Here is a 16,630-nt window from a genome sequence, read left to right as displayed (position 1 = left end):
ATCTGGATGTATACCACATTTTTCTGAATGAGAAACTTGCTTATATTTTTAGTTAGGGGTTGGTGTTTTTTATGATTTTGTCCTTTATAAAGTTATAAAACCACATAGTGACCAAATACATTCCTTCTTTTGAACAGCCCAGGGTTACTGCCTACAAGCTGGATTTTAATTTCTAAGAGAGAATGAGATAATTTCCTTCCCCTAGAGTCCTTTTAAGATCCATTCTGCCTACACTGATCCAATTCTAGCTGTCCCATATTCTAGCCAAAATCCAGTATCTTGCAAGAGAACATTAGCAAAGCATATCATATGGACTATCTAAAGAGGAATACCTAAATGCCAACCATGCTTTTATCTTGTTTGGTACAATTCCATCTTTGAAAAAAACTTTGTTATTCTGCTGAATTGGCCAAGTAGGCCTCAAAAGGAGACACAATCTAATTATCTCTTAACACTTTCCTTATACCAAGTTGTAAAATTACTCTCTTTTCTAGCCATCTGTCATCATTAAGGCTAATAATTGACAAAGACAAACACCTGCCACATCCTAAATATAGACTAACCATTTCCTTACACTGAAGAAGCAGTTATTTCCGGTGTTGATCTTTACTGGTACCAGGCAAAATGAGCTGAGAGGACTCACCATAGCAGAGAAGAAACAAAAGGGAAAGGGGACTAAATCACCATGGCAATTAACTGACTGACAAAAATCAAGGCTGAACTACGCTTCTGAAAAACTCATGAAAAATTCAATCACCCATAGACTAAAATTAAACTTTTTATTACAAGATACCTGGACTGCTGCTACTTTTAAAAAGCTTATTAAGTCATCATAATGAAGTGAAACTACACCTCAAAGAAAATTATTATTCTATTATTCATAACTTCAAAAATGTTTTGATTTTACCTCAACGTCTTTGTCACTGATGAACCAGTTTACACCATCTTCTCCTACAAAACAAATAAAATGTTACTCAATCTTGACACCTTTAAAGCACTTGATTGACAATAAATTATTCAGTCTGTCAGTATTGAAATTCAACCCCAAAGGTGTAGTGAGAAATGTGAATCCCTTAACATCTTATCTTGACACCATCATTATTTGTGTGGCTCTGAACAAATACTTAACCTCTCTTAATCTCAGTTTCCTTACCTGTGAAATGGGAATAATAGTATTTTCCCTGTATACCTAAAAAATATTGTGCGAATCAAGTGAGCTACGTGAAAATGCTTTGAAAACCATCAAACTATAAACAAATATATATATAAAAAAATCACTGAAGGGACCAAAAACCCAACAGCAGGTGCAGAAAGAAATCGTATCTGAACTTCCCTTATCTGACTAAAAGCCTGCTTTGTGAGTCAGCTGCCACAGCCCCTCTCCCCAACCCAGAAGTCTCTAGTCAGGAAAGTCACTGACCTTGGGTACCAGGACATTCCCCCAAAACTGTGTAAACAAGCACAACAAAACCTTCTATCTTCTGAAGCCCTAAATCCTCCCTTTTGTTAAGTTAGTATACAAACCTTTACCTTTGGCTATTTAGTGAGTTACTCATTACTGTGTGTCAGTTAACTTGCAGGCCCCCCACCATTCAGACCCAAGTAGGTAGAAGAAAGGTTTTTCCTTCCAATATCAGTATTAACTGTGTCCGCCAGCTTCTCACTGTAACATTTTTATAAGGTGGACTCTGAATACTATCTCATGATTAGAGCTAGGAATTTAGCACTGTATTTTACAACATCAAAAATAGTGAAGTAAAAGAGCAAAAACAGAAGGCCAAATATCCAGAAGACAGTGACCAATCTAAAAATATAACTGTAAAAACCTACGGGGCTGGGAGCCCTACATTTTTCTTTATCAGCTGTTTTCTTCTCTTTGCACTGCCCCTTTACAAACTTGCAAATGGCTGCTATTCCCTTGGTCCATCCATGGCCAAGGAGGAAGGGACATATGACTAATGCAGAAGCTAAGGTGTCAACAAAGGACTGAAAGTTTTTTTCTTCCCCCAAAGCAAAGATTTCCTCCTTCCTCCTATCTACTCTTCTTCTCTATCTGAAAAACACAAATTGAGCTTGACTCTTCTTTGAAAGGAATTTTGAAGAGACATGAAGTAATCTACATTTTCCCAGGCCTACCAGGAGTAAGTGTCTAGAGATACATTTTAAAATAAAATACCTTTACTAAGAAAACCAAGAGGCTGCTTTACAAAAAGACCAATCCATAGGAGGGCAGAGATGCTGTGCTGATGATTATTTCCTTTGTAAAATTCGGAGGCTGCATCCATATACTGAGAGTGGAGAATACATTAAATAGCAGCAGCTTCTATTCCTTCATCATCACCATCCATGCTATTATTCTTTCATTCAAAGGATTTGTCTAAGGAGCATGCTTTGCTGTAACTTTCAAAGCTGCCTTTTGTACCTCAATGTCCTTCATCATTAAAACTCAAAATGACCACTTAAAATCACTTTAATTATAAAACTGACTTAATATTGTCCTTAAAAAATGAACTCCCAAACCAAGGAAATGCAAAATAGCAACTGTTACCACCCCCAAACTCCAATAAATTTATACATGAACAGAATATTGAAAGAAGGGAAGGTTTACAAGGGAGATCAGCTCCATTTAGATTGTTTTAACATACCCGTGGAATTCAACAATATTCTAGGTTACATACTAACTCCTCCTCGACAAGCTACAGTGTATTCTTACTGTAGAAAATTTGTCAGCAAGTACACAAAATAGGCTTCAATTACAAATGAAATCAGACTTCTGGGTGGTAAATGAAGTAGAGACATCATGAGGAAAATATAAGTGAACTTTTGGCCCTACTCATGGTTCAGTTTTGGTTCTACCCTAGCAATAACTGACTCTTATACCTATCCTGTTTGCTCCTTAACTCCAAATCCCAACCTAATGGAAGCTTTGTCTAAGAGCAACTCATTAGAACTTCCACAGGCAGACAATTCTCCACTTAGCTCAATTTCTAGTAAGGGACTTGTCAGAAATGTGGGTTCCAGACTTAACCCTATCTCTTATTTGCTGTGTGGCGTCGGGCAGGTTATTTACCCTCTCTGGGTCTGTTTAGTAATGGGTTGGATAAAGTGGTATCCATGGTATCTTCTAGCACTAAGTTTCTGTAATTTTATCAAATTTTCATTCATTACTGGAATCAAATACATTGTTACTTAGTCTACATTACCTAAATCCTCCAGGTCTTTGCAACCAACACAGAGTGTCTTGCCTTAAAGACAACTTTCCACAGGGCCCGGGAGCACCCATCTTCTATGTGTGTACCAACCAACGCCACGGAATATAAAATGGGATTGCCCTAAAGTGTAAAATTAGGACTGCCCTAAAGATGCCTAATATCAACTCTTACCTGCTTTATAGCCTTGTCTTGCTAAGATCCAGGACTATGATACTTTTCAGACTTTAGAACTGTAATCAAAGCAATAACTGATAACTCTCTTTGCATTAAATTAGCTCAGTTTAACAAACATGTATTGAAAGGTTACAATAAGCAAGGTGCTATAGGGTAAACAAAACTGATAAGAGCTTATAACTTAGGCAAACACAAACAGATAAAAAGAAAAGGAGTAGGAGAGAACCAAACAAGATGTTATGGTAAATTCAGAGGAAGAACAGATATCTGAATCTAGGGAGAAAGGGGAAAAAAGTCACAGAAGGCTGTGCCATAAAGAAAACTGTATTGAGGTATAATTTACATATTATAAAATATACCCACGTAAAAAATACAGTATGATGCATTTTGACAAACGTACACACCTGTGTAACCACCACAAAAATCAAATGTAGAACATTTCCATCACCCCAAAACGTCACCTTGAGCATATTTGCAATCAATTCCCCACCCGAGGCAACCACTGATTTGCTTTCGCTCACGACAGATTCATTTTGCCTGCTCTAGGACTGCATATAAATAGAATCATACATTATGTACCATTTTGTATATGGCTTCTTTCACTCTGAATATTTGTGAAAGTCATCATTCATGTTGTTAGGTAGTAGTAGTTTGTTCCTTTCTTACTGCTGAGCAGTATTCCACTGTGTGGCTACAACAATTTGTTTAGCTGTTCATCTCCTGAAGAACATTTAGGTTGTTTCCAGTTTTTCACAATTATAAATAAAGCAGCAATAAACATTCTAGTGAGACTCTTTCTTCTTACTTGACATAAGTTATCATTTCCCTTGGGAAAATAGCTAGGAGTAGAATTATTAGATATGGAAAGTATGTCTTTACCTTCATGTGAAACTGGCAGATTTTTCCAAAGTGATTGTATCATTTCACACTCTTATCAGCATTGTATGAGAGTCCCACCTAGCTTCATAATCTCACCAATACTTGGAATGTCAGTTATTTATTTATTTAAAAAAATTTTATTGGTGTATAGCTGATTTACAATATTGTGTTAGTTTCTGCTGTACAGCAAGGTGAATCAGTTATACATAAATATATAGCCACTCTTTTTTAGATTCTTTTCCCATACAGGTCATTACAGAGTATTGAGTAGAGTTCCCTGTGCTATACAGTAGGTCCTTATTATCTATTTTATATATAGTAGTGTGTATATGTCAATCCCAATCTCCCAATTTATCCCTCCCCCCACCCTTTCCCTCTTGGTAACCATAAGTTTGTTTTCTATATCTGTGACTCTATTTCTGTTTTGTAAATAAGTTCATTTGTACCATTTTTTTAGATTCCACATATAAGTGATACCATATGATGTTTGCCTTCTCTGTCTGACTTACTTTACTCTGTATGATAATCTCTAGGTCTATCCATGTCACTGCAAATGGCATTATTTCATTCTTTTTTATGGCTGAGTAATATTCCATTGTATATACGTACCATATCTTCTTTATCGATTCATCTGTTGATGGACATTTAGGTTGCTTCCATATCTTGGCTATTGTAAACAGTGTTGCCATGAACACTGGGGTGCGTGTGTTCTTTCGAATTATGGTTTTCTCTGGATATATGCCCAGGAGAAGGATAGCTGGATCACATGGTAATTCTATTTCTAGTTTTTTAAAGGAATGTCCAAACTGGTTGTACCAATTTTGGAATTGTCAGTCTTTTAAATTTTAACCTTAGAATGGGTGTGAAGTAGTATTCATTATGATTTTAATGGGCATTACTCTGATGAATACAGTGAATAAAGCCAGTTTTATTGCCTCCTTTCCAATCTGTATGCCTTTTCTTTTTCCTACCTCACTGCCTTATGCAGGACCTCCATTACGATACTCAATATTAGTGGTGAAAGCAGATAATCTTTGCTTTGTTCCCAATTTTAGGGAAAAAACATATTCAGTTTTTCACAATTAAGTATACTGTTTGCTGTAGATTTTTCGTAACAGGTTGAGGAAATTCCTTTCTATTCCTAGTTTCCTGAGTTTTTAATATGAATGTGTGTTGAATTTTATCAAGTGCCTTTTCTCTATCAACTGAGATAGCCCACGGTTTTTCCTCTCTCTTTCTCTTAATACGGTGAATTACAGTGATTTCATTTTCAAATGTTAAACCAACCTTGTATTCTGTGATTAACTCCACTTGGTTAGGACGTATTATTCTTTAGAATATGCTGCAGAATTTAACTTGCTTTTATTAAGAATTTTTACATCTGTGTTCATGAAGGATATTGGTTTATACTTTTCTTATAACGTCTGTCTGGTTTTGATATTGGTGTAAAACTGGCCTCACAAGAGTTCAGAAGTGTTGGGAAGAGTTTGTGTAGGACTGGTATTATTTCTTCCTTAAATATCTGATAGAATTCACCAGTGAAGTCATCTAGGTTGGAGTTTTCCTTGTTTGTGGGCCAAGAATTTTACTTGTAGGAAGGTTTTAAAATAGTAATTCCATTTTTTTAGTAGATATGGAGCTATTCACATTTTCTATTTCTTCTTGGGCCAGTTTTGATAATTTGTGACTTTCAAGGAATTTGTCTATTCTAAATTGTTGAAATTATTGGCATAACGTTGTCCATAATACTCTCTTATTCTTTTTCTTTGAGTAATCTAATTTGTACTTACGCCCATCCAGTAAATTTTTAATCTCAAATATATATTTCAGCTCTAGAAGTTCCATTTGCTTCTTTTTTATACCTCTCATTTCTCTTATTATATTTCTCCCTTCCTTTAAATTTCAGAGTACATTTTTAACAGCTGTTTTAAAGTCCCTGCTGCTAATTTCATATTCTCTGTTATTTCTAGGTTTGTATCACTTGACTGATTTTTCTCCTGGCTATGAGTGACATTTTCCTGCTTTTTTGAATGCCTAGTAATTTTTTTTCCCCCTTGGTTGCTACTGAGGTACACTGTTGAGTGTCTTTTTTAAAAATTTATTTTATTTATTTATTTATTTTTGGCTGTGTTAGGTCTTTGTTGCTGTGTGCGGGCTTTTTCTAGTTGCGGTGCGAGGGCTTCTCATTGCGGTGGCTTCTCTTGTTGTGGAACATGGGCTCTAGGCACACGGGCTTCAGTAGTTGTGGCACGTGGGCTCAGCAGTTGTGGCACACAGGCTTAGTTGCTCCGCGGCATGTGGGATCTTCCTGGACCAGGGCTCAAACCCGTGTCCCCTGCATTGGCAGGTGGATTCTTAACCACTGTGCCACCTCGGAAGCCCCTGTTGAGCGTCTTGATTTTTTCTTACTTTAAAAAGTGTGAGGGCTTCCCTGGTGGCACAGTGGTTGAGAGTCTGCCTGCCGATGCAGGGGACACGGGTTCGAGCCCCGGTCTGGGAAGATCCCACATGCCGCGGAGCAACTAAGCCCGTGAGCCACAACTACTGAGCCTGCGCGTCTGGAGCCTGTGCTCCGCAACGGAGAGGCCGCGACAGTGAGAGGCCCGCGCACCGCGATGAAGAGTGGCCCCCGCTTGCCGCAACTAGAGAAAGCCCTCACACAGAAACGAAGACCCAACACAGCCAAAAATAAAAAAAAAAAAAAAAAAAAAAAAAAAGTGTGAGACTCTGTTTTGACAAGCAGTTAAGTAACCTCCAGCTCAGCTGACCCTTTTGAGACTTTTAAAGCTTTGTTAGGGTAGGTCCAGAGTAGCTTTTGCTTAGGGTTAATTAAGCCCTACTACTAAGATGTATCTTCTGGGGTCACTACTGAATGTCTAGGGTGTTTAACACAGTCTCACCAATCTGGCAAGTAAGAACTCGGGTAAGTTCTGGGAACTGTTTGGCTTCCAGTAGGTTTTTGTCCAAGTCTAGTGGAGTTCTGCCCTATTCATGGGCAGAGAAGAACTCAGTATCCTTGGTATTCATGGGTACGCCTCAACGCAGATTTCTGGAGTATTATCCCTTTCAGCTCTCTCTCTCTCTCTCCAGTACTATGCCTCACAAACTACAGCTTCTTTAGCCTCTCTGAACTCTGATCTCTGTCTTCTCATCTTAGTGAGATGGCCATGCTGTGCCTCGTTTCCCTTTCTTAGCACCATGATGCAGGTTGATTGTAGGGTGCACCTCATTCGTTTCCATATTCTCATGAATCATGGTCCAGTACTGCCTGTTGTTCAATGTCTGAAAATGTGCTAATTGATCTGTAGTTAAGTCAATCCACTAAAATTTTTCATTTCATTTTTTCATTTCAAATATTATATATTTCAGCTCTGTAAGTTCCCTTTGGTTCTTTTTTATATCTTCCATTTCCCTCATTATATGCCTCTTTCCCTTTAAACCTCTGTATATTTATAATGTCTGTTTTAAAGTCCTTGTCTGCTAATTTCATCATCTCTTGTCAGGAGGGCAAGTTTGGTATAAGTTAACACAATATGGCTGGAAGCAAACATCTTGAATAGGATTTTAACAGGTGATGAAGGACACGAGTAAAAAGGAAAGGCACAAGCAACATAATGAAAGAGGTAAAAGGATACAGCAAACAATACAGTTTGATTGGAACAAAGGGTGTGATAATTCCTTTACTAAGAATTTTCACCTTTTTATATATAAAGAATACTGAGAATTAAAATATTATTACTTTTTACCTGAAACACATATGAGGACTTACTAATTAATATTAAATCTATTCTTCCAACTAAGAAATTTTACTAATTAATATTAAATCTATTCTTCCAACTAAGAAATTTTACTAATTAATATTAAATCTATTCTTCCAACTAAGAAATTTTACTAATTAATATTAAATCTATTCTTCCAACTAAGAAATTTTCCATGTCTTTCCTCTTTTAGTTTAACTTTAAAAGTCTTGACTTCCTACTGTGTGGAACTTTCCAAGGAATAGTACATCAGGCCTCTTTCTGCCAGAGTAGTACTCTTGAAAGCAGAGATAGTAAAACAGTATTACAGGGTGCTTTTGTTAATACTATGCAACAAACAGAATATTTCCTGTCTTTTGAAATAATCTTCAAGACAAAAAAGCAAACCCCAAAGAAAAGTGAACCCATAACCTTACACATTTTACACATTTTCTCCTATTTCTGGAACTATTCTGCTATCTTTATTTCTCCGTTCCTCCTTTCCCTCCTTCCTTCTCTCTCTTTCTCTCATGCATAAACATAAACATCTTTCAAATTTATATGGTGATGGTGACTCACAGTCTATAAATTGTTTTAAATACATATTTCATCTTCAGAACAATCCTGTATGGTTACACAAATGTTCATTTTTAAAATGTGTGTGCTTTCTACAAAAAATTGCAATTGTTGCTTTTGTGAAATATAGTGCTAACGTAGCTATTTACCCATAAGACTGCACTCAGTTTTCAAAGGATCTAAGGAAGAGTTTGGGCTAGATTTCTGAGGAGTAAAGCCAGTTCATGCTCTGCTTCAATAATACTTAGTCTGCCTAAATTCTGGTGGGTGGGAACTGGTGAAGATCATTTATTTGCTGAGAAAGCAGGCACAATTATAGAGCTGGTTCTCTACCTTTTGGGATAATTTGACAGAAAGTAGGAGTTAGTGAAATGTTTTTCCAAAGATCACCAAAGATTATAGAAGATTTCACTTCAGCATATCTAGCTGGTCATTTTCAGTACAGGAGCCAGGTACTAAGAAGAATCTTTTCCTGAGCCTAATACACTATAGCCCCTTCTTACACGGAAGCCATAGGTGCCTTACATTTTCTAGATATCCTAATTTCTAACATCTAAAATTTTAAGTCCCATTACAATTCAGTGAAAAGGTATATATTTATGATTTTCTCCATACACAATGGACTTGAATTTAATATTCAGCAAAGTAGATATAAAAAGTTATTTTGTCACTAATTATTTAAGAACGTAAATATAATTTTCCTCAAAGTATAAAATGTTTTCATTTAATGTAGCGTTGAGTTAATTTTCAACAAATATTCACTGAAAATCTCTCATGTAAAAGACAGTGTAGGAGAGAGAAAGATGACTAAGACATGGTGCTTGCCCTCAAGGAACTTATCATATAGTATAGTAGTACGTACTATCTTAGGGCTAAAGAATCTAAAAAGTATTACTGTGTTAAGTAAATAACCATGATAATCTCATTTTTAAAAAATAGGATGGAACTTCCCTGGTGGCACAGTGGTTGAGAATCCACCTGCCAATGCAGGGGACACGGATTTGATCCCTGGTCCGGGAAGATCCCACATGCCGCGGAGCAACTAAGCCCGTGTGCCACAACTACTGAGCCTGCAGGCCTAGAGCCTGTGCTCCACAATAAGAGAAGCCACTGCAATGAGAAACCCACGCACCGCAATGAAGAGCAGCCCCCGTTGGACGCAACTAGAGAAAGCCCATGCGCAGCAACGAAGACCCAACGCAGCCAAAAATAAATAAATAAAATTTAAAAAAAATTTAAAAAATAAGATGATTTAATTAACATCAAGTTTTTAAAAAGATTGAAAGTCCTCTATTATCTGGGATATGGGTTATTTAACAAGAAATACTGAATTCTACCAATGATCAATTAATTAACTTAGGATGACTGTCACCAAAACAGTCTTCATACAATATTAAGTATGTCAGTTCTCTAGCAACTGTTTTCTCTCCAAATAATTGGTGAGTCTATAGACAGGCTCACAGATGCGGATTGGGAAAAACGAGACAATGGTTGGTATATACCTGCAATCCCTAAGGAACCTAGATTTTGGGCATTCTCAATACCTTTTCTCTCACTTGCAGTATACAGCCAAAACTCTGGCTCATATGACATGGCATTCTTTCACTACATTAAAACACACTGAGGGACTTCGCTGGTGGTCCAGTGGTTAAGACTCCGTGCTTCCACTGCAGGGGGTGTGGGTTCAATCCCTGGTCAGGGAACTAAGATCCCACATGCTGCATGGCACGGCCTTAAAAAAAACGCCAAAAAACAAAACAAAAAAACCCAAGAAAACAACAACAAACAAAAATCAAAAACCCCACAAAACATAAAGAAGATCAATTGAGGTTAAATAATTTGGCAGTTATAGCATAAAAGACAAATCAACCATATTACATTTCTAAATTTATTGCCCACACTCCCTTTTTACATACCTAACAGTTTAAACTAAAAGGTTCTACTGTTTGTAATTTAACACTTCTAGTGCTTTCCCTTTTCTGTACTTTTGGTCATTTTATTCCCGTGATCTTCAACACCATAACCCTCTTTGCCCAATTTTCTACCTAACAGTCCAATTTCCATGATTATAATTTTTTTTCCCCTGCAGGGCTGCTTTCCCTCCAGAGGCTGGGGAAGATCCATTTCCTGGCCTTTCCCAACTTCTAGAAGCTGCCTTTACCTTCAAAGCCAGCAGCAACACTTTTTTTTTTCGGCCGCACACACAGCTTGTGGGATCTTAGTTACCCAACCAGGGATCAAACCTGGGCCCCCGGCCGTGAGAGTACAGAGTCCTAACCACTGGACTGTCAGTGAAGTCCCATGATTATAAATTCTGAATATTCTTTAAGGCTCTGCTCTTCATATTTAATGAGTATATGGGTAATATTCAGTACATTTCTCATTTGACCTCTGTGAGCAGTCAACAATTTCTTGGCTGATAAAACAAGCTACTTTCCTAGTTCTTGTTCCCCTTTACAGTTTCTTCTTCCTTCAGTGGCCACTTGGTATATTCCATTCTTTGTCCTCATTCTCATTCTACATTCTTTGTCCCAGGTTGTCATACATGGCCATTGAGAGAACCACCAAACCTGTATTTCCAGGCCCAATCTTTTCTTTAGCTCCTGATCTATGGGATATCGGGATTAGATATCTTATAGGTTACTCAAACTCGTAATTACTAAGAATAAATTCTTTACCTTCTCCCCATTCCTTGCGTCTCTCTCTTAAAAACAAACCCTACTTCTCCTCCTTGTATATTCTATCTCAATAACTTGTACCACAGTTTATTTTCCAAATGAAAACCTCAACTCTTCCCTTTCACCTTTCATACAATTGCTCACCAAATCTATTCATAATAACCTCAATGCCATTAGGCTGACCCAGAGACACTTAATTTCTCACCTAGATTATTAAAATAATTTCTAACTATCTCTAGTACCACAACCCATTTTTGCCTTCCTCTGTTACTGGAATAATGTTTCTTTTTCTTTCTTTTTTATTTAGGGTTTTTTTTTTTTTTTTTTAAGGTATAGCTGACATATATTAGTTTCAGGTGTATAACATAACGATTTGATATTTGTATATATTGTGAATGAAATAATGTTTCTAAAACAGAAATGTGAAAACATTCTGCCCTGAATGATCCCTCAATGCCTGCAGAATCAATGTAAAACTCCTCTGTATGTCACACAGTGCCTTCCAAGATTTGGCCCTTACCTATTTCTCTGGCTTCACCTTCCTGATACCAATGCTCCAGCTATGCCTAATACTTTTCCCAATGTGTCCTCTTGTTCTCTGCAACTATATGCTTATGCATGTATTCCCTGGAACACAAGCCAACCCCAATTTCAACCACTTGGAACTAGGACTTGGTCTTCAAGTCTCAAATCATGTGTTACCTCATCCATTGAAGTCATCCCTAATAACACCTCAAAAGCAGAGATGATCACCCTCAACTCTGTAACATCCTGGACTTTAACCTTGTCATTTCTATCTTTGTATCATCCACACACCAAAGCATGATTCCTTAGTTGTCATAGGTACTCATGTTTACTGAATTACCTAAATAACATTTCCTCTTTTGAATTCATTCTGTAGAATTATTTTCTCTCTCACTCATAGTCTAAAGCAGCTTATTTGTATCTCTTAGGCTATTGAGAATTTCTAAACTTTGTATTAAGAGTTATATTAATAAATATTTTATTTCCATCACAAAATTGTAAGTTCTAACTATCCAGTTATCAGCACATCTTGCATACTGTGAATGGAAAAAATTTAAAAGAAAAAGGAAAGAAAAGGAAGCATATGTAAACATGCTTACATGTATGCTCACACAAGTAAACACTGTTCTGAACTGGGGTACATTAGCCAATAGATAATTTTATAGATTGTCATTGTATATATAAAAGTTCAATTGATAATTCTCAATGGCTAAGGAAAATACTTGGAATTTCTGTAGTAAGCAACTCTAGAAACTAAAAAAGAACTTTAAAAAATCACTGTTATCGAATAAAATTACTTGGCAGACACAGGATTCACATGTAATCTAAGATAATTGGACATTTATAGATAATCCTGCCTGTACCTAGCCAGGGTTTATGGATTAAAGATCACAAAGATGAAGCTGCAAGATATTTGTTATATCCTTTCCTGAGCCTAACTCCACTATACCAGATTTCCCCCTGGGATCTTCTCACTTTTAATAAGCAACCGAACCAGCCACAAATGAAGTTACTATTCCCAACTTCATCAGTAGCATCTGTTATTTCAACGGAAACCTTTGAAATACACACAATGCCACATGCAAATCCCCTGAGGGCTGAGCCCCTTTATTCACATGTATTCTTCTCAAACTGCTCTTTATTTCTGTCTTGGTTTTCTCTTATTTATACTTTTCCATTTAACACTGGTCACAAAACCATTTCGTCATTAAATTTTTGCATTGTGTAACTGGCAATAGTTTAAATAAAACAATTTTAGTAGAATTTGCAAGTCAGGCATCAAATTGTTCATCTTATTTTAAATCATATTAAATTTACCAGAAATTTTATATTTTTAAGTGTGTGTAAATGATAAATGGGGATTTATCTTTTCTTTTTTTAGAGGTAGAGGAGGAAGAAGAAAGAGGAAATAAATACAGGTGCTTAGCACAGGGTTATACAGAGCTCTTGCAAAGTTTATCAGTCATATAAAGGCTTTTGTGTATCCCCAAAGACACACACACACACACACACACACACACACACACACACACACACACACACGAGTTCCCTCTCATCCCCCATTCCCTCCACCCCAAGGATTTAGTCAATAAACCACCTGGTTAAGAAATACTTGTTTAGAAATAAAAGACTCCTCAAATTACACTAAGTAACAAGAACAGAAAAGGAAAATGTATCAACAGAAACAGTAAATATGGTGGGATTATGGGAGTTGTTTTTTCTTCTTTTAAAGATATCTACTATGATTCCTATTCCCCACTTTCACTCTTTCCTGTCCAAAATATACAATGTGGACACTTGAAACATTTGTAAAATGACAAGCACATATAAAACACATCCAGATTTAATGAAGAGGCTACTTTTTAAAAGATATTGTAAGTTTCTAGAGAAGATTTAAAGGCTATATAAATTTGGTATATACCTGCTGGTAAAAATTTAATACCAATCTGTAAGCTATATTCTTTCAGCCATCCTTCTATTCAACACTTCTTTGTCTCCCTCCCAAATCCTTTTTCTTTTTCTTTACCTATCATTAACTTTGTGTGTGAGCACATGTATGGTCTTCAATGTCTGGTTCTCTCTTCACTCTCTCCTTGGTGAAATAAGCCACTCCAAAACAATCGTTTTTATTATTTTGGGGGCTCATATTTTCTTCAAATCTCTCTCCAGGCCTTAAGACCAAATATGTCCCGGCTTACATTTATAACTGTTTACAGGATATATCACAAACATTTATATTACAGTCATTGCAAACATAACATATCCGAAGCACAACTCATCTTTACAACCCCACTTGAAACTGGCTCTCTTTCTTCCCTGCTGTTATTAATGACTCAAAATATAGGTTTGTTTTCATCTTAAGCCAATATTTCACCCCATTATCCAATCAGGCCAGGTCTTAAATTCACAGTATATTTCTTTAAAATGTCTTTCCAAGCCAATACGTTGGTTTCCTTCCAGTCATCACCTTTTGTTCACCACCTCAGATCTAGGATTTCTGCATTGTCCCCATGCCTTCAACTTCAATTGCTACATACCAGATAAGTTTCCTCTTTAAATTCATAATTTCCTATTTTATTGCTAATTTTTATCAAAGTAATACATGCACATGGTATTAAAAACTCCAATAATACTTTAAAAAGTATAAAAACAGCAATTCTCTCCTCCCTACTCCAGCTCCCACTCCCCAGAGGCAAGCAGTTTCAATTCTATTTCTTTTGGTATTTATCTGCATACTTCTAAATAATGTTCATCCTGATATTTATGGATTTATCTATTTTATGCATTAATATCTAAATTCCTAATAAAGTAAAAGGGGATTCAGTTTTCTTGTAACAATCTATCTGACTTTCTTTTCCCTCCATCCCTCTTCTCAGGTTAATATTCAATTTATGGCTGTGTAGTAGTACACTGTTTCTCCTCTGATACAATTCTTTAATTTTCCTGTATTTAATACTAGCCTAGTTGTTTCATTTACCTGCTCTGAAAAGTCTACTTACTACCATGCCAGCCACTAGCACCTCATCTCTCTACAAGGCCAATGTTTAGTTATCTTCATATCTCCAGTATTAGAGCAGCGCCTGCTGCATTATACTAGGAGAAACAGTCATCACCATTCATCATCTGGGTCTAACAGACCCTTTAATAATTTAAGTCATTTTACAGATAATTTAAAGAGAAAGTGATAATGATAAACAACTTTATTAGAAATCTTAATAAGAATTTAAACATGGCAAACCCCAATTTTTATTTTATATATTCCTATTTTGAAGTTAAATATACCTGAAATGGATAACATCCTAGAATACAACTAACTGCTCAATTGTCATGTATGAACTTGGAACACATCCATTTTGTAAATATTAATACCAGATTTCAAATATATCTCTTTTTTGCTCCATAATTACAAAATGTTTTTACTTTTGGATTTATAAACACCAATTAGAATGGCCAATCCATTCAATTTTTTTCCCTTCCATATCATCTATTTCCTTCCAGTACCTCTGCATACACATCTGCCTTCAGCATCTGTCCACTTGAAACAAACCGTATCGAGTGAATTGTGGTACACAAATATCATAAAATATGAAATAATACAGCCACACATCCTTTTATCAAAGCAGGATGGTACAGATTCTTGTCATATAATATTGTGTGGCAAAGAACTTCCTGTTGTTTGACTGACTAGATGAGAATACCCTATTTCCTTTCTGTACTTAGAAATACATTGTTCATTCACCAATTCTTAAGATTGAGAAAATTCATCTGTGACATCCTCTAAAAAATCATAGTCTGAGACTTCACTTAAAAGGCCAAGTTCATCACATCATTAAAGGCTGGGTACTACAAATTGTCTCTTTGCATTCATATTCTGATTCATCTAATAACTGTGAAATGTCTTCCTCTGTTAATTTTCTTCTATTTGCCAATTTGGGCAGAAAATGTAAAATTCTAAATTTTCAACTGTGTTCAATGAAAGCTTAAAAAGACGGTGCCTCCAGACTTCTTTTATACATTCATGAAAGATAATGCAATACTTTGGGCATCAAAATAAGGAAACTGAAGGATGATGAAACAGTGAAGATTTATTTCACTATTACATCATCATTCTAGGCAATTCCCTCATTCTTCTGTTGTTTTTTTAAATTAGCTTTACTCTTTTTTAGCATAGTTGGAATAATTGATGAGTAATGATAAAATTATTCTTAGGATGATGAAATAGTAAAATGTTTTAAGATATGGCAAAAATAAGATCACTAGGATCCCATGATGTATCTTAGATTTATAAAAGGAACCAATGGGCCCACTTAGTAATTCTGAGATAGAATGAGTTTTATTCTATTAAGAAAAGTAAATCCTCTCTCTGTTCTTTGGAAGAACTCTAAGAAAGAATAAAAGTCATGACATATAAATTCTTAGAAATAGTTAGAAATGCTCACAAAAGAAACAAACTAAAATGGGGTCTAATGAACCTGATGGTATACTGAGGGTTAAACTAAACATTCTTCTCAACTCTTACCATTATACATTCAACAAATATTTACTGAGCTACTGCCATACTGAGGCACTATTCTAGGTCCTTGGGCTATTTAAACAAGATAGAGATTGCTACCCCTGTAAAACTTGCATTCTAGTGTCTCTCTAGGGTAGAGAGACAATAAACAACAAACATAACAAATAAGTAAACGATGTATCTTATCAGTAATAAATGCTTTTGAAAAAAGAAAAAGTAGAGCATGGTAATGGGAATTGGTAGTGTTGGATATGAACTACAATTTTACATAGGGGGGACAGAGTAGACCTCATTGATATTTAAGCAAAACCTTAAAGGAGATGAGGGAATTAGCCA

At 36.0% G+C, this 16,630-nt stretch overlaps 1 protein-coding gene across 3 annotated transcripts in view; it reads right to left on the bottom strand.

The window, feature by feature from the left end:
* ZCCHC7 (zinc finger CCHC-type containing 7) overlaps positions 1–16,630 on the bottom strand; it is a 239,896-nt gene that overhangs the window by 54,077 nt on the left and 169,189 nt on the right. For all 3 annotated transcript variants that reach the window (XM_082404014.1, XM_082404015.1, XM_082404016.1), the window contains exon 3: positions 908–951. In XM_082404014.1, coding sequence (XP_082260140.1) covers positions 908–951 — 44 coding nt within the window. The remainder of the gene's footprint in view (positions 1–907; positions 952–16,630) is intronic.

The sequence above is a fragment of the Balaenoptera borealis genome, assembly GCF_965194805.1.
Source record: "Balaenoptera borealis genome assembly, chromosome: 8".
Lineage (NCBI taxonomy): Eukaryota > Metazoa > Chordata > Mammalia > Artiodactyla > Balaenopteridae > Balaenoptera > Balaenoptera borealis.
The sequence above is the reverse complement of the archived record's forward strand: the minus strand, read 5'-3'. Positions and strand labels throughout refer to the sequence as shown.